This window comes from Lethenteron reissneri, chromosome 10 (assembly GCF_015708825.2).
Source record: "Lethenteron reissneri isolate LAM-NWPU_2019-01 chromosome 10, ASM1570882v1, whole genome shotgun sequence".
Taxonomy (NCBI): domain Eukaryota; kingdom Metazoa; phylum Chordata; class Hyperoartia; order Petromyzontiformes; family Petromyzontidae; genus Lethenteron; species Lethenteron reissneri.
Genome location: NC_083788.1, coordinates 4256886 through 4275765, shown reverse-complemented (window position 1 = coordinate 4275765; position 18880 = coordinate 4256886). Strand labels below are relative to the sequence as shown.

The window sequence follows — 18880 nt, the reverse complement described above, 5'->3', positions numbered from 1 at the left end:
TAACGTGCGACGACGGCAATAAATGCGCGATGACGTCATCGCGTTGGTTTACCTCGCACGTGATTGCGTCACCGTGAAGACGCCGTGCGTAATGACGTCCCGTAGCTTTACGTATGTCAACAACACCGCCGTGCGTGATGACGTAACGACAACGCGTACGTGTCTTTGTCGAGAGACGCGGCTGTCCGGGCACAAGTTTGCGTGCGTCATTACGTCGGTGACGTCATTCCGTCAGCATCGTGACGTCATCACGCACGTAAACTCGGCACGAGGTCGCGTACGTCATTACGTCACCCTGCGCCGTGACGTCACCACGCACGTAAACTCGGCACGAGGTCGCGTACGTCATTACGTCACCCTGCGCCGTGACGTCACCACGCACGTAAACTCGGCACGAGGTCGCGTAACGTCATTACGTCACCCTGCGCCGTGACGTCACCACGCACGTAAACTCGGCACGAGGTCGCGTAACGTCATTACGTCACCCTGCGCCGTGACGTCAGCACGCACGTAAACTCGGCACGAGGTCGCGTAACGTCATTACGTCACCCTGCGCCGTGACGTCACCACGCACGTAAACTCGGCACGAGGTCGCGTACGTCATTACGTCACCCTGCGCCGTGACGTCATCACGCACGTAAACTCGGAAGAGCAATTACGGAATTCCCCTTCCCAGCGTCGCACGCAACAGTCGTAGCAGCAGCAGCAACAACAACAACAACCGCGAACGAGCAGCAGGAGACTAAAGCAGAACTAAGAAGTCGTCGCAAGAGGAGCCGACGTACCACCCGCTCGCCATGGGAGCCGCGATTGGCATCTGCTCCATTGCGAGCTGGGTGAGTTGACATTTTTGTGTTTGTTTGTTTTCACGAGCGGGCGGGCAGAACACCGCTCATCATGGCCAGCTCCCTCGCCCTCATTGCCGTCGTCGTCCTCGTCACAATCATCGTGGGCAGACATGGTCAATCCACTGCTGGATGGACAAGGGCCTCCCCTTGTCACCGCCACCGATCTCCCACGGGTGACCTCGCTCCTGGCTCGCTCACGGAGCCGAATGACCCCGGCATGGCGAAGGGTCCCCACGGCCTCGTCCTGAGGGGTGGAAGAGGTCTTCTTGAACGTTCGAGATTTGAAAGCTTTCGTGACTGCAAGGATTCATATTCTTGGGTTTTTTTCGGTAAAGTCACGTAGGTAAAACATTAAAAGTTAATAAAAGTAAAATAAATATATAAAATATTTTATTTTAAGTAAAATAAAATAATATATTTTATTTTAAGTAAAATAAAATAGTATAATATTTTATTTTACTTTTATTATTTGTAATGTTTTACCTACGTGACTTTACAGAAAAAAATTAAGAATACTTCTTGAACGTCTCATCTCTCATGGTGGTGGTGGTGGTGGGTGGTCCATGAGGAGGGATTTGACGGTGTTCGTGGTGGCCGCGTTGTTAACGTGACCCCTGATAGGTGTTTGTGGGGTAAGATCGCGTAGATATAAACCCGCCACAGACATCTTCTTGGTTCTTTCGGTAAAGTCACGTAGAAGGGAAATAATAAAATAATAAAAATAGAACAATAAAATTCTCACGACGTTTCGGCCACAACGCAAGCAGCCGTCCTCAGGTGAAGAACAGGTCTGTCGGAAAGACAGCGTCTGAATGAACACCACCATGCTTGGCAGTGTATATTTAAGCTGGCTTAGAGGGGGAAGGGCGCCTTGACAAAGGAATTTGCATATCAACAGAGGAATTTAGCATATTTATGGGAATGCAGGTATGGGATTAGTCACTACTTGTGGAATGCGTAGGAGGTGGGGGGGGGCGTTTCAAAGTCCTATTATGCCCGTGCATTATGTAGGATTAGCACAGACAATTGAGTAAACTTAACAAGCAAATGGGCATGTTTGAGACCTGAAAATCTGCAATGTTTATATTGGAGGAATCCTATGAAGCGCCGCCCTTCACATGTCCAGTAGGGGCACGGGGTAAGGACGATACAGTAACAAACAGGACACAAAAACACGATGTCCTCACGTTCGGAATGCCCTTCTGGATTGGAGTTAACGTGTATTTTTAGTCATTGATTAATGATCTCTGAATCTATACGAGTCTATGGGTCTCTATCGAAGCCACTGGTGGGCCAGGCTGAGACCATCAACTTCACTGCGCTTGAGAATCACAATTCTAGTGTTTTCGAGTAGTTCAATCTTAATTTTGGAGCTTTCGTGACTGCAGGAATTATTCTTTGGTTCTTTCGGTAAAGTCACGTATAAAGATAAAATAATAAATTAAATAATAGCTACATGTAAATTGTATCTCTAACCCCTCCCTCTCTCTGCCTCTGCCCCCCTGTCTATTTAAGGCCACCCCACAGAGACGATCTCCCTCTCTGTAACTGTGTTACTCTCTCTATGTATCTTGGTGATATCTGTCTGCTCATATGTCTGTCTATAGTTTTTTGGTTAGATTTTTTGTTGCTAATTAATTTATACCTGATGATGATTGCTTGTGTTGCAATCGAAACGTCGTATGCTATTATTTAATTTATTAATTTATCTTTATACGTGACTTTACCGAAAGAACCAAAGAATGTTTTCGAGTAATTGAATTCCTCTGAATCACGTGTAATAGGATGAATTTAGCGCGGGTATTATCATTTGCAAACACGGGAATATTTTCAGACAATAGCAAGGAATAAGGCCACTGGTAATAGGCGTTTTTTTTGGACGCTACATCTGCCACGGTTAATAGGATTGTCGGACAGTATGAAGGACGGATAATAGGGACGTGCATAAGAGGAGTTCTGTGGTTTCATAACGACTTGGTTGGAGACGGGGCTCGCAATGGCCTCCTAATGCTGTCTGCACCTGCCTTGTGTCCCCTCGCCCCCCTCCCTCGCCCCCCTCCTTGACCCCCCTTCTCGCCCCTCTCTGGCCCCCCTCCCTCGCGCCCCTTCCTCGACCCCTCCCTCGCCCCCCTCCTCGCCCCCCCTCCTCGCCCCCCTCCCTCGCCCCCCTCCTTGACCCCCCTTCTCGCCCCTCTCTGGCCCCCCTCCATCGCCCCCCTCCCTCGCCTCCCTTGCCCCCCTCCCTCGCCCCCTTCCTCGCCCCCTCCCTCGCCCCCCTTCCTCGCCCCCCTCCCTCGCCCCCCTCCCTCGCCCCCCTCCCTCGCCCCCCTCCTCGCCCCCCTCCTCGCCCCCCTCCCTCGCCCCCCTCCTCACCCCCCCTCCTCACCCCCCCTCCTCGCCCCCCTCCCTCGCCCCCCTTCTTGACCCCCCTTCTCGCCCCTCTCTGGCCCCCCTCCATCGCCCCCCTCCCTCGCCTCCCTTGCCCCCCTCCCTCGCCCCCCTTCCTCGCCCCTCGCCCCCCTCCCTCGCCCCCCTCCCTCGCCCCCCTCCTCGCCCCCCTCCCTCGCCCCCCTCCCTCGCCCCCCTCCCTCGCCCCCCTCCCTCGCCCCCCTCCCTCGCCCCCCTCCTCGCCCCCCTCCCTCGCCCCCCTCCTCGCCCCCCCTCCTCGACCCCCTCCCTCGCCCCTTTCCCTCGCCCCCTCCTTGACCCCCTTCTCGCTCCCCTCTGGCCCCCCTCCCTCGCCCCCCTCCTCACCCCTCCCCGCCCCCACAGATCCCGTGCCTGTGTGGCCGCGCGTCCTGCTTGCTGTGCAGCTGCTGCCCCAGCGGCCGCACGTCGACGGTGACGCGCCTGGTCTACGCCTTCTTCCTGCTGCTTGGCACCATCATGGCGGCCGTGATGCTGGCACCGGGGCTCGAGAATCAGCTCAAGAAGGTACGCGCGTTTGTGACTGTGCGTGCCTGTGTGTGTGTTACTGTGGGGAGCGGTAGTGTAGTGGTTAGCGCGCTGCGCTACGAACCCCGGCGACCGGAGTTTTATTCCCGCTCGTGGCCAACACCGTTGATGATTATATCGGAGCCGGGCCTAGGTCGACTCAAATGAGTAGCTGGTGATGTGTGTAAACATTCATTGCCACCAGGGAGACGAAGGCCACCGGGCGTGGCGTTGGCCACACCACCCTTTTGTGTGCCGTGCCGGCCTTCGTAGGTGCTGCTCGCTATAAACAGCACTTTGCCCAACAGCCTGTCAAAGGCCATGCAAGGATCCTTGTCTTTCAAATTAATCGTCAGTACATTCCCCGCTATCATTCTCGTAGCGCAAGGCTGCAGCCTGCACTAGTTTTAGCATCGGGTGGACGATGTTGCCTTGTATTCCCCACGTGAGTATATTGCCACTCATAGTGCGCGCGTGTGTGTGTGTGTGCGCTTGCCCGTCTCTTCCCCCTCCTCCTGCCCTCTGCCTGCCCCCTCCCCCCCACACCGGCAACACGCAGGTGCCAGCGCTGTGCCACGGCGGCGCCGGCACGCAGGTGCCCGGCGTGCACGGCTACGTGAACTGCGAAGCGCTCGTGGGATACGAGGCCGTGTACCGCGTGTGCTTCTCGCTCTCCGTTTTCTTCCTGCTGCTGTCGATCATCACCATCAACGTGAAGACGAGCCGCGACCCTCGCGCCCACCTGCACAACGGGTCCGTGACGGGAGACACGCGACGCGGCCGAGCCATTGTCGTGCGGATCACGCCGAACGGTTCTCGGCGGCGCCCGTAGCCGGGGGGGGCGGTGCGGTAGCCCCTTTGTCTGTGAGCCGGCACCGTGTAGGCAGCCGTACCCTGGCTCTGACAGGAGAAGGTGGCGCACCGATAATGGGTTTCCTCCCGAGTAGGGGGATACACCAATCCCATACAGACGGAATACATCTTCTTATTTCTTTCGGTAAAGTCACGTAGAAGGGAAGTAATAAAAGAATAAAAATAAAACATAATAAAATAATTCTCACGACGTTTCGGCCACAACGCAAGCAGCCGTCCTCAGGTGGTGGTAGCCAGCACCACCAGCCGCTTAATCCCTTCTACGTGACTTTACTGAAAGAACCAAGAAGATGAATCCCTGCAGTCACGAACGCTTTAAATCGAAATACAGACGGAATAGTTAGGATTCCACATTTTCCTATGCCACTTTCTCCTGGCGAGCCAGGGTACGTCTCCTCAACGCTGCCTTTTGTGTTTAGTTTGTTGTCCTTCCCCCGCCACCTCCGATTTGCACGGTTGGTTACATACGGTGCGAAAGAAGTTCAGACATTCATACACTGCTCACGGGAAGGGAGTTTCACATCTGCGTGTGATCCACAAACCCTCGCTGACTCCTCCACAGCGCTGGGTTACAGGCCACGGGGAGCGTAGCCACCACCACCTGCTTAATCGCCATTAGCCAAATGATATTAGTCTGCACTTTGCCGTACTGCCTTTTCCTGGCGAGCCAGGAGTACTGCTCCTCCTTAACGCCCACTCACGGGAAGGGATTTTCACACCATTTGTGCGGTGATCCTCCAGCCCCTCGCTGCTGCCTCCGGCACAGCACTGGAGGATTGCAGGCAGCGTAGCCACCACCGCCACCGCCACCCGGCTAAAGAATTAGCGTTTACCCTCACCGCAACGGAATGATAGGGACGGACAGAGCCGGCGCACGTGAATTGTTGCAGCCGTCGTCGGAGAGAGAGTTGAAAATACACAGCAGTTTCTCCCCCCCCCCCCCCAACTCACGCCGTCTGTTCTTCTGCAGGTTTTGGCTGCTCAAATTCCTCCTGCTCGTCGGCATCTTGGTCGGGTCCTTCTTCATCCCCAAAGGCGGCTTCACCACCGGTGGGTGACTAAGAGGGTTGAAGCCTTGGCAACAAGCCACGACAGGAAGTCCTCTGTTTACGTCGCCTCGCTAGAACGTTGCCTCGCTAGAACGTCGCCAATGAGTTAGGGTTTGGTAAAGAAGGGGCGCCGCGGTAGCTATGAGATTTCGATTTGAAGCTTTCGTGACTGCAGGGATTCATCTTCTTGGTTCTTTTGGTAAAGTCACGTAGAAGGGAAATAATAAATCAATAAAAATTTAACATAATAAAATAATTCTCACGACGTTTCGGCCACAACGCAAGCAGCCGTCCTCAGGTGAAGACCGGGTCTGTCGAGGAGACAGCGTCTGAATGAAACACCACCATGCTTGGGGCGTATATTTAAGCTGGGTTGGAAGGGGGCAAGCGAGCCTTGACAAAATAATTTGCATATCAAGAGGAATTTAGCATATTTATGGGAAATGCAGGTATGTGATTAGTACTACTTGTGAAATGCGTAGGAGGTGGGCAGGGGGGTTTCAAAGTCATATTATGCCCGTGCATTATGCAGGATTATCAGCATCAAAGGGAGGGCATAGGGGTAGCATCAATATTATGTTTTATTTTTATTGTTTTATTATTTCCCTTCTACGTGACTTTACCGAAAGAACCAAGAAGATAGCTATGAGATGTTAACTCCCTCGCCTGGTATATAGGGGGTCGCGAGTTCGATCCCGACCCTGACGCCTGCTGTATATTTTTAGTTTGCGGATGTCTCTCTCTCTCTCTCCCCGTGATCGCGTGGATTTTTTTCTCCTGGTCCTCTGATTTTTCCCTCCACGTTTAGAATCGACATCACGCGTTTAGAGTATTTGGCGGCTGCTAGAAATTGCCACGTGATGATGAGCCACTTCATTGAGCTATAATTTATGTATGTCCAGGTAGCTTCTAAGTGGGCCTCACCTGGTAAAAAAAAAAATTACCCGTAAAAACAAAGTTTTTCACTATAAATCCTTTATATGCGTGGCGGCTAGAGTCCTCTCGTCCTCTGGCTTGAGATGACTGCCACCTATGGGTCAGATGATTGCCTGCCACCATTAAGCAATTAGTAATTAAATATTTAAAAAAAATTCCTAAAAAGTGTAAAATTTTGGGGAAAAAATTTCACGAAAATAAATTGTCACGCACAACGAGTCTGTGTGCAAAATGTCAGCTCGATTGGATCACGGGAAGTGGGTAAAAAACGACCGAAAGATTTGCACGGTCGTAAGCGCGCAAGCAAGTGAACTTAATATAAAGGATTTAAAAAGTGTTAGTTTCTTGAACTTCGATTTAAACTGCATTGATTCTCTATGCCACGGCGCCCCCTAGTGGCCTATCACCCCTCGGTGTTTACAACTTGGGCACGTATGTACTATGTTGAATTTATTTCACGCCGTGCGTAGCCAACAGTGCAAATCGGAGGTGCATGGCAAGGACAACAAACTAATCCCAAAAAGCATTTCTAAATGAATGAGTTTTCAACCGAAATGTAAAAGTGCGTAGTTCCCGTGGCTTCCTAATATCCATACTGGCTCTTGCGCTCCCCTCTCTTCTGCAGCCCAGCTCTGGAGAGTACTCTATTACATTGTATATTTAAACTGGTTCTATCATATCTTTTGAGTATCCTTTTTTTGTCTTTTGGTACTTAATATTTTCGTCTACAATATTTTGACCACAAAATTACCCCCGGGAACATACACTAAATGTAACGGTAAAATAGGTTTAGGTCGACGTTTCGCCTAACGTCATTTTTTCCAAGGACGCATCCCAAAAGTAAACGGAGGACTTGCTCTGGTGTGGGCATGTGTTCATCATCGTCGTCAGTTGCTTATTTCGTTCAACCAGAACGAAATTCAAATTTTCGACAGTAAATGACTCCTACCCCTTCGAAACGTAACCGTACCGCCCATCAATAAAGTGGTAGCATTGTAACGCTGTCTCTCCTCCCACCGCCTCCCACCATCCCCCCACCACCACACCCGCCCCCCACCACCCACCACCCTCCCCCCCCACCGCCCGCCCACCCCCCTCCCCCGGTGACACCCTCCCCCAGCGTGGTTCTACGTGGGCATGGGGGGAGCGTTCTGCTTCATCCTCATGCAGCTCATCCTCCTGGTGGACTTTGCCCACTCCTGGAACGAGTCCTGGATCGAGAGGATGGAGGAGGGAAACTCACGCTGCTGGTATGCGGGTAAGTCGATCGCGCCCGCTCGCTCACCTACCCGCTCGCTCGCTCACCTGCCCGTCCGCTCACCCGCCCGCCCACTCTCGCACCCGCCCGCTCGCTCACCCTGCCCGCTCGCTCACCCTGCCCGTTTGCTCACCCTGCCCACTCGCTCACCTGACCACTCGCTCGATGACTCACCCTGCCTACTCCACTTCTAGCCCACCCATTCAGCTGTTCGACTCTCTCACCTACTCAATCCTTCGCTCACCCATTCACCCACTCGCTCACTCGCCTACCTGCCATCCTGCACTGACGCTCGCTCACTCGTTCACTTGTTCATCCACGAGCCCATTTACCCGTTTACCTGTCCACTTTACCTCTCTCCTGCTTACCCACTCACCTGCTCACCTCTTCACCCACTCTCCCACTAATGCATTCACCTGCTCGCCCACCTTCCCGTTCACCGGCTCATCTACTATTCCGTTCACCCTCTCACCCGCCTGCCCATTCCTCTGCTCGCCAACTCACCCACCTGCGCATTCCTCTGCTCGCCAACTCACCCACCTGCCCATTCCTCTGCTCGCCAACTCACCCACCTGCTCATTCCTCTGCTCGCCAACTCACCCACCTGCCCATTCCTCTGCTCGCCAACTCACCCGCCTGCCCATTCCTCTGCTCGCCAACTCACCCGCCTGCCCATTCCTCTGCTCGCCAACTCACCCGCCTGCCCATTCCTCTGCTCGCCAACTCACCCACCAGCCTCCATTCGGCGCGCACGGTGAACGCTATAGACCATAACGCACAGCGCGTGTGCGGCTGATCCGGGGGGGGGCGGGCCCGTGACTGGGATAGCGCCGTAACTCGCGCGAGTGGCGCCCCCCCCCCCTCGCAGCGCTCATGACGGTGACGGTGCTGGGCTACGCGGTGTCGCTCGTGGCCGTCGTGCTCTTCTTCCTGTTCTACGCCGGCCACGAGAGCTGCGTCGCCAACAAGGCCTTCATCTCCGTCAACATGCTGCTCTGCCTCGCCATCTCCATCACCTCCGTGCTGCCCAAGATCCAGGCACGCGCGCACGTGGTCACACTCGCGCACACGCTCATGCGCACTCACGCATGCTCGTACACGCTCACACACGCTCACACACGCTCGCGCACACTCACGCGCGCACACATGCACACACTCACGCGCTCGCACACGCTCACACGTGCACACGTGTGCTCATACATGCAAGCTCCCACATGTTCACGCACACACGTTCGCATGGTGTCCCAATCCAGTACACTTATTGTTATTCTTTCAATACAGGAAGTCAGTCTGGGAAGTCGTTCTGCCTTCCTGGAGCGTTGCTTCTGACTTTCCTCTGCATCTTGCCATAAATTAAACGGGCGATACTAAAGGCAGCAAAATGTGTGGACTCGTGTACGTCCTCACGGGATGGAGTGTTTTACCCGTCGCACGCGTGGGTTTCTCTCCCGGGGTGGTCTGCTCTCCTCCCACATACAAACGCTCGCTGTTAATTGACCGATAACGCCTTAATAGCTCGAGGACCACAGAGCTTGGGCGATCGTTGGTAGCGCCGGCTCCTCACCACCTCTCTACGAGAGCAATGAGTGAGAACTCATTACGTCTGACACAATCTCAAACGAAACATACTATCAGATCGTCCGCTTCGTGAGCACCTGCTGCGGTGTGTAAACACTCGGCACTGGGGAGACAAAGGCTGCCGGACGTGGTGTTGGCCTCCCCAATCCGCTCTTGCGTGCGTCGCGCAGAGAGGGGTGGGTGAGCGATGGTAAACACATTCCTGCGGAGGGAGCTGTAAGGAACGTTGGGTTGCTCGGTCAATGGCCAGGGTCAACGGCGGCGTGGTGTATTCCGCAAATATGCCCGACTCTGAGGGCGGGTACAAGCCGGCGTGAGTAGGTTAAACGTTGAGTTTTATAAGGGCACCACGGTGTGACCAGCCCCTCCCCATCCAGGCCCTCCCCACCCTCCCCACCCAGCCCCTCCCCACCCTCCCCACCCAGCCCCTCCCTCCCCACCCAGCCCCTCCCTGCACGACGGACGGACACAATAATCCCCTGTGGCCTGGTGGAACCAGGTGGTTCCTACCAGTATTGTCGAGAGCATTACTTTCTTCACTGTCTTCACCGAGCTCCTGTCCGTATGAGGCCCAAGAGCACCAAGCGTCCAGCCACAAACAGCACCGTTGACGTTGCTTTAGATGAGAGGTAACCCCCCCCCCTCTCCCTACTCCTTGTTAAGTGGAGCAAGGTTACAAGGGACCAAACACGGTGACGCCATCCATGCCTGTCCCTGGGCTTCTCCTAGGTCAACTCGGCCTTAAATAAAGTGGGTACCTGCTGACCTGCTGCGGTGTGTAAAACGTCGACACCGGGGAAACGCACAAAGAGCGGCCGGGCGCTGCGTGGTGCTGGCCGCACCCGCCCCGTCATGTGCCGTTGCTGGCCTCAATAGGTGCTGCTCGCTAACAACACTTGCCCCCGTCAGTTTCTTGAAGGCTATAAGGGGGATCTTTGTCTTTGTGCGCAGTGGTGGGGCACGGTGGGGAGCGGCAGTGCAGCGGTTATCGCGCCGCGCTACGAACCCGGAGGGCCGAGTTCCATACCCGCTCACGGCCAATGTCATTGACGATTATCTGAACCGGTCCTGGGCCTTTCCCCTAGGCTGACCCGGGCTCAAAGAGACATGCACCTGGTGCGGTGTGTGAACAGTATCAGCACCGAGCATGGTGGTTGTGGCCACACCGCCGTGTCGTGCACCATGCCGCAAGGGGTACACGGGGGTGGGCTCTCTCTTTGTCTTTGTAGGAGGGGCAGCCCCGGTCAGGCCTGCTGCAGTCCTCCATCATCACCCTCTACACCATGTACCTCACCTGGTCGGCGATGAGCAGTGAGCCAGGTACCCATCGCGAACGATGCGTGAAATGATTTATTTGACGTGCCCCACATTGGTGTGATGTTATCTTCCTCCGCCTGGTTTGCAGGAGGTCAGGGGTTCGATCCCGACCCTGATGCCTGTATATTTGGAGTTGGCGTGTCTCTCTCGCCGTGGTCACGTGGAATTATATTTTTTTATCCGGGTCCTCCGGTTTTTCCCTCATCATTTTTGAAACATGCATTTAGTTTATTTTGGATTATTTTGCTGCTATAAATGTCCACGTGATGATAAGCCACTTCGTTGAGCTACCATTTATGGCCAGGTCGCTTCTGAAAAATAAGTTCATAGCTCAGTGGGCTTTACCTGGTAAGATAAACATTGTTTAGTTTCATTTCCTTTTTTAAGTGTTTACTTTTTCCTATATTTGCACTTCGTGTTTTTGTAGCGTTGTCGTCGTAACATTGTGACCCTGTGCCCCGACAGGACATCTGTGAAGAAGAGCTTTATAGCTATATTCTTAGGTTTTTTTGGTAAAGTCACGTAGGTAAAAAATTAAAATTAATAAAAGTAAAATAAAATAAAAATCACGACGTTTCGATTGCAACACAAGCAAAAACTATAGACAGACATATAAGCAGACATCTGTCTGCTTATATGTCTGTCTATAGTTTTTCTGGTTAGAATTTTCTGTTGCTATTTCATTTATACCTGATGATGATTGCTTGTGTTGCAATGGAAACGTCGTGATTTTTATTTTTATTTTATTTTACTTTTATTAATTTTAATTTTTTACCTACGTGACTTTACCGAAAAAACCTAAGAATATGAATCCTTGCAGTCACGAAAGCTTCAAATCTAGCTTTATAGCTCTTCGGATTCCTTCTCCAGTTTAAAATAAAGATTCCGATTCGGCCGTTGAGCTCTTTCGAGGGGCGAGGACCGCGCACGACTTTCACTTGAATGTTTTCTCCGCGCGCAGAGCGCACCTGCAACCCGAGCCTCATGTCGCTGATGACGACCATCTCGGGGGGCGCGGGGGGCCACGTGAACACCACGACCCCGGCCCCCACCACCTCCGCCGTGCCGGCGTCGCCGCAGTGGTGGGACGCGCAGAGCATCGTGGGCCTGGTCGTCTACCTGCTGTGCGTCCTCTACTCCAGGTGAGCCGCCACACCGCCCGCTGCTCACCACGGCTGTGGTGGGGGTGGTGGTGGTGCTGGTGGTGGTGCTGGTGGTGGTGCTGATGGTGGTGGTGCTGGTGGTAGTGCTGGTGGTAGTGCTGGTGGTGGCGGTGGTGCTGATGGTGGTGGTGTGGGTGGTGGTGCTGGTGGTGCTGGAGTTGGTAGTGCTGATAGTGGTGCTGATGGTGGTGGTGCTGGTGGTAGTGCTGGTGGTGCTGGTGGTGCTGGAGTTGGTAGTGCTGATAGTGGTGCTGATGGTGGTGGTGCTGGTGGTAGTGCTGGTGGTGGTGGTGGTGCTGGTGGTGGAGGTGCTGGAGTTGTTAGTGCTGATATTGGTGCTGATGGTGGTGGTGCTGATGGTAATAGGAAGTGTTGCTGGTGGTGCTGATAGTAGTGGCGGTGCTGACGGTGCTGGTGGTGGTGCTGGTGGTGGTGTTGTTGGTGGTGGTGGTGCTGATGGTAATGGGAGGTGGTGTTGGTGATGCTGATGGTGGTGTTAGTGGTCGTGGTGCTGATGGTGCTGATTATGCTGATGATAGTGGCGGTGCTGATGGTAGTGGTGGTGTTAGTGGTGTTGTTGGTGGTGCTGGTGGTGGTGCTAATGGGAGGTGGTGCTGCTCGTGGAGGTGCTGTCGTTGATAATAGTGGTGTTGTTTATGGAGGTAGTGGCAGTAATTGAGATGGAGGTGCTACTGGTAATGAAGGTGGTGGTGCTGGTGGTCTGAATAGAGATGGTGGTGATCATGTCTCTTTGTATTTCCATCTCTTCACATTTTTGCCTCCATCTGTATCTCTCACATTGCTCCCCCTCTTGCTCTCTCTCTCTCTCATCATCCTTCCCCATCTCCCCATCTCTCTCCCCGTCTCCGCCCCGTCTCTGCCCGCGTCCCGTCCCTCTCCCCCCCCCAGCATCCGCACGTCGAGCCACAGCCAGGTGGGGCGGCTGACGCTGTCGGGAGACGAGTCGGTGCTGGTGAACGAGGGCGGCTCGGCGGACGATGGCGTCGCCGTCAAGTCGGGGAGCGGGCCGGAGGACGAGGAGGGCGACGAAGAGGGTGGCGCGGTGCGCCGGGCCCAAGACAACGAGGCGGGCGGAGTGACCTACAGCTACTGCTTCTTCCACTTCCTGATGTGCCTCGCTTCGCTCTACATCATGATGACGCTCACCAACTGGTACCGGTGAGCGCTCCGCCGTGCACCGCCGCCGAGCCGAGCCGGGAGGCGCCACGTCGGGGGTTTTTCTCTTTGCTTGCCGGTGAAGTACGCGAGCCGTGGAGTGGAGACGTGGTGTAGGGTGACATGGTAGTGACACTGTAACCTCACCATGTACCGACTGACGTCACGCGTGGTGAATGAGTGGAGACGCGGTGTAGAGTGACATGGTAGTGACGCTGTGACCTCACCGCGTACCGATTGACGTCTGGCGTGGTGAACGAGTGGAGACACGGTGTAGGGTGACATGGTAGTGACGCTGTGACCTCACCGCGTACCAACTGTCAACCACGCGTGGTGAACGAGTGGAGACGCGGTGTAGGGTGACGCGGTAGTGACGCTGTGACCTCACCACGTACCGACTGACGTCACGCGTGGTGAACGAGTGGAGATGCGGTGCAGGTGACGCGGTAGTGACGCTGTGTCCCCACCGCGTACCGACTGACGTCACGTGCGGTGAACGAGTGGAGACGCGGTGTAGGGTGACATGGTAGTGACGCTATGACCTCACCGCGTAGCAACTGTCAACCACGCGAGGTGGACGAGTGGAGACGCGGATGTAGGGTGACGCGGTAGTGACGCTGTGACCTCATCGCGTACCGACTGACGTCACGCGTGGTGAATGAGTGGAGATGCGGTGTAGGGTGACATGGTAGTGATGCTGTGACCTCACCGCGTACCAACTGTCAACCACGCGTGGTGAACTCGTCATAAAGGCCCAGCCCTGGCCCTGCTGGGCCCCGAGCCAGATTCATCCGTCTTGTGAGACCAGCAGCAGCATATGCCGGTTTGGAGCCTGACTTGACTCTCATTCTCCATCTCTCCCCGCTTCCCATGCCTCTCTCTGTCTGTGTCTCTGTTTATCCCCTCCATCTCTCTCCCCTTCCTCTCCCCCCCCCTCCCACCACTGTGCCTCTACCAGGCCGGACGTGGACGGCAAGACGATGGTGACGTCCTGGCCGTCCGTCTGGGTCAAAATCTCCAGCAGCTGGATCTGCCTGGGTCTCTACACCTGGACCCTCATCGCCCCGCTCATTCTGTCCGACCGCGAGTTCGACTGATGGGTCATCGGGTCACCGGGTGCACCGGGTCACTGGGTCACGGGCGTACCCGGGGTCGGCACCGATGCTTTTCGCACATGTACACACGTACACGTGTACACGTACACACGCACACGTACACACGCACACGTACACACGCACACGTACGCGCACACACATGCACGCGTACACACGCGCGCACATGCATACAACAAAGGCTGGGTGGCCAGCTCCACGCCCGGCTGCCTTTTTCTCCCTAGTGACGATGTTTGCACATCGCACACTGGGTACTCATTTGAGGCTGGGTCGACCTAGGGGAGGCCCAGGATCGGTTCAGATAATCGTCACCGGTGTTGGTGGCCGTGAGCGGGAATGCAACTTCTGTAGCCGGGGTTCATAGCGCAGCGTTGCACTAACCACTATACTACTCGACGCACGTGCACGCACACATACGCGCACGCACATAGGCGCACGCACAGACACACGCACAGACACACGCACAGACACACGCACAGACACACGCACAGACACGTACACACACACACACAGACACGTACACACACACGCACAGAAACGTACGCACACACGCACAGACACACGCACGTCTCCCTGCACCAAGGGGCTTTGTTTTTTGTGGCTGGGTGTGTAGCGTTTCGGCAGGTTTCAGAGGGGGACGGTGGATATTCCACATTCCTATGACAGGAAAGATTTTGTCCAGAAGCATGACCCGCATATGTATACTACCAGCATCGTCGTGAAAGGAAGGAGCCATGGTCAATCCACTGCTGGATGTGAAGGCTTCCCCGGTTGACCGCTGCCCACCCGCGGTTCCCGTACCCGCGCACAAACACGGCGACACACACACGCGTTAACATACGTTCGTGCGGCCCTCGTCATAGGAATGTGGAATTTTCACCACTGGCTCTGCACCACTGGATAGAGATTAGTGCATTTTGTTTGTGCGTGGAAACGCAGTGAATATTTTTCTACGTGGTGAATGCGCACGCACACCGCACCGCTCCTCCGACTATCACGGTTGGCTACGTACGGTGCGAAAGAAGTTCAACATATGTAAACACACACACACACGCAGTATATACCAGGGGTGGCGAAACCATGCCCCCTGATAAGTTCATATACCACTGCATCGAGACACAGCTTATTATTAACTTTGAAATATAACTTTAGTTGACACGGGGGTGGGAAATCTGAGGAAGCAGCCGAGGGGCGCTCCCGCGGATTTCTAAACTTTTTCAATAGACAGGACTGTAACTTTTATTTGGCTCTTGGCCCTTGGAGGGTTTGCAGGCTCGGGACATTTGGTTGTGGTGGCTGGCACTGGGCATCGGCAACTCCCCGAGTCAGAGCTGAGCTGTGGTGGTGGTGGTGGGGGAGAGGCGGTCACAGAGTGGTGGTTGAAGTGGTTCCATTGCATAATAAATAATAGGTGGTGTGTAAAAATGAGCTCAAATAAAAAAATGCTAATTAAAAAAAAGTCCCAAGTTTCTCTTACACGTTCTGTATCTCGCTTGTCATCATACCGCATCTCTCTTATTTTTTCTCTAATCGCGCGACATATCTCATCTCTCTCGTGCCTCCATCTGTCTTCGCTTGCCTCTGTCTGCTCGCTCTCACTCACGTGTCTCTGTCTTGGCCGTGTCTCTCGGCTTGTCATCTCACCGTACATCTCCATGTCTACATTTTTCCGCCCCACGTTTGTCTCCTCTCTCAAATCTCTTCTGTCATCTCACTGAGTTTATACACTTAAGGGGCAGGGGGGGCGTGGGGGGTAACCCCCTTAATTGATTTCGGCTGAGACCCCCCCCCCCCCCCCCATTGAGCCAACACCACCACCACTGCACCACCCCTGGTCTGTACCCTGCACACAACGCTATCCGCTCTTGCATGTGTATTGCTTTGTTATAATCGCTCTTGGGGAGTTGGTAATCAGTGGACGCGGCGGGATGACGATGGATGTGCGGTCTACTTACGAACGAGTTCGGTTCCAGTGGTCTGTTCGTAAGTCGATTTGTTCACAAGTCCAACTGTACTCCCGTCGATTCCAAACGTGTTGTACGGCGTGTACACTAAACACGGGGGAATGGCTTTGAAAGTTGTATAATCTCTAGATGTAGATGCCACTGGTCTCTTCACGTTCTTGCAGATGTAGATGCCACTGGTTCTTCACGTTCTGTAGATGTAGATGCCACTGATTCTTTACGTTCTGTAGATGCCACTGGTTCTTCACGTTCTGCAGATGTAGATGCCACTGGTTCTTCACGTTCTGCAGATGTAGATGCCACTGGCCTCTTCACGTTCTGTATATGCAGATGCCACTGGTTCTTCACGTTCTGTAGATGTAGATGCCACTGGTTCTTCACGTTCTGCAGATGTAGATTCCACTGGTTCTTCACGTTCGGCAGATGTAGATGCCACTGGTTCTTCAAGTTCTGTAGATGTAGATGCCACTGGCCTCTTCACGTTCTGCAGATGTAGATGCCACTGGTTCTTCACGTTCTTGCAGATGTAGATGCCACTGGTTCTTCATGCTCTGCAGATGTAGATGCTACTGGTTCTTCATGCTCTGCAGATGTAGATGCCACTGGTTCTTCACGTTCTTGCAGATGTAGATGCCACTGGTTCTTCATGCTCTGCGGATGTAGATGCTACTGGTTCTTCATGCTCTGCAGATGTAGATGCCACTGGTTCTTCACGTTCTTGCAGATGTAGATGCCACTGGTTCTTCACGTTCTGCAGATGTAGATGCCACCACCGCCATCTATTTATTGCACGGCGGTTGAACTTACGACTCTCGGTCCGAACAGGCAACTGGACATACGGACGGGTTTGTTCGTATCTCTGAAAGTTCACAAGTCGAATGTTTGTAAGTGCAGGAGTCCCTGTACTTGCACCACTCCTGGTCTGTACCCTGTACACGATGCTACCCGCTGTTTTGTTGTGTGCATTGCTTCGTTACGATCACTCTTTGGGAGTTCTTGGTAATCGGTGGGCGCCGCGGGTTGACGACGCTGTGCTGTCACGAGCACTTTGCGTCGTCCCTGAGCACGCTTTGAATGCGATGTTGATTTCGGAAAGTAAATGAAAATGTTTGCTGTTCATCGCCATGCGAGTTTGTGTGTGCGCACGTGTATGAGCGTCCCGACGACTCAGAGAGAGGATGACTCGAGAGGACAGAGAGTGGACGACTCGAGAGAACGACTCGGAGAGAGGGGACGATTCAAGAGAGAACGACTCAGAGAGGGGACGACTTGGAGGACGACTCAAGAGAGAACGACTCGGAGAGAGGGGACGACTTGGAGGACGACTCATAGAGACTCGGAGGCACCAGGAGGATGACCCACAGACAAGTGGAAAGGCAGCGGCAGCCTCATAGGCGGCGCTCCCAAAGATCGCCCAAGCTCTGGCAGTCCTCTATATTAAGGTGTTTAATGACGGGTGTTTATTATACGTGCGGGAGGAAACCTGGGTGCCTGTAGAAAATACACGTGCGGAAGACGGAAACACTATCCCACACGCTATCCCATAGACTATCCAATAGACTATCCCATAGCCATAGACTATCATAAACACTCCCCATACATCTTCTTGGTTATTTCGGTAAAGTCACGTAGAAGGAAAAGAATAAAATAATAAAAATAAAACATAATCAAATAATTCTCACGACGTGAAAATTATTTGACTGTGCCTTCTCGACAGACCTGTTCTCCACCTGAAGACGGCTGCTTGCGTTGTGGCCGAAACGTCGTGAGAATTATTTTATTATGTTAAATTTTTATTATTTTATTATTTCCCTTCTACGTGACTTTACCGAAAGAACCAAGAAGATGAATCCCTGCAGTCATGAAAGCCTGAAATCGAAACTCCCCATACACTATCCCATACTTTCTCCTGGCTTGTTGCCAGGGTACGGATCCTCCTCATTCTCCTGCACGCCCACAGAAGAGGATGAGTTTCACATCATCATCAACATCATCATCTGTGTGGTGACCCACCGACCCCTCGCTGCTGCCTCCACAGTTCCGGGTCAATCACCGCCTGGCTCGGTGCAGGTGTTCCTGCATCGGGAAGACAAAGGCGGCCGGGCGTGGTGCTACCTCCACACCCCCCCCCGCCCCCATTCACAACGTGTCGGCCTTCATAGGTGCTCGCTAGCAGCACTTGCCCCCAAAAGTCTTAAGGCTATATGGGGGATATTTGTTTGAAGACGGAAGCTTGTGTTGCCTCCGAAACGTCGTGATTTTTATTTTATTTTACTTTTATTAATTTTAATGTTTTACCTACGTGACTTTACCGAAAAAACCTAAGAATATGTCTGGGGTGTGTTCCACCAGAGTCTCGATATTCATCACCACGCCTCCGAGCCCATATTGGAGCCGCGTGCCCCTTCTGGCTTTTTGGGGCATCGCGGTGGCGAGATGTTACCTACCTTGCCTGGTACGCAGGAGGTCGTGGGTTCGATCCCGACCCTGACGCCTGCTCTATGGAGTCTGCGTGTCTTTTTCACCGTGTCGAGATGTTACCTACCTCGCCTGGTACGCAGGAGGTCGTGGGTTCGACTCCGACCCTGACGCCTGCTGCTCTATGTTTGGAGTTTTCGTGTCTTTTTCACCGTGGCTAGGAGATGTTAACTACCTCGCCTGGTATACAGGAG

At 53.7% G+C, this 18880-nt stretch overlaps 1 protein-coding gene across 1 annotated transcript; it reads left to right on the top strand.

Annotated features, from left to right (window-relative positions):
* Positions 1-651: 651 nt before the first annotated feature.
* Positions 652-17327, top strand: LOC133340859 (serine incorporator 1-like). Its single transcript, XM_061549297.1, has 10 exons — positions 652-836; positions 3621-3782; positions 4342-4535; positions 5626-5705; positions 7761-7898; positions 8767-8936; positions 10706-10796; positions 11755-11935; positions 12866-13135; positions 14091-17327. The coding sequence occupies exons 1-10, from the start codon at positions 798-800 to the stop codon at positions 14227-14229; spliced, it is 1464 nt and encodes a 487-aa protein (XP_061405281.1). The 5' UTR covers positions 652-797; the 3' UTR covers positions 14230-17327.
* Positions 17328-18880: the final 1553 nt, after the last annotated feature.

Excerpts from the sequence above, each read along its gene's own strand:
- LOC133340859 (XM_061549297.1), top strand. The coding sequence starts at position 798 with ATGGGAGCCGCGATTGGCATCTGCTCCATTGCGAGCTGG. Across the intron at positions 7,899-8,766 it reads CTCACGCTGCTGGTATGCGG|CGCTCATGACGGTGACGGTG; the intron begins GTAAGTCGATCG and ends CCCCCCTCGCAG. Across the intron at positions 13,136-14,090 it reads ACGCTCACCAACTGGTACCG|GCCGGACGTGGACGGCAAGA; the intron begins GTGAGCGCTCCG and ends TGCCTCTACCAG.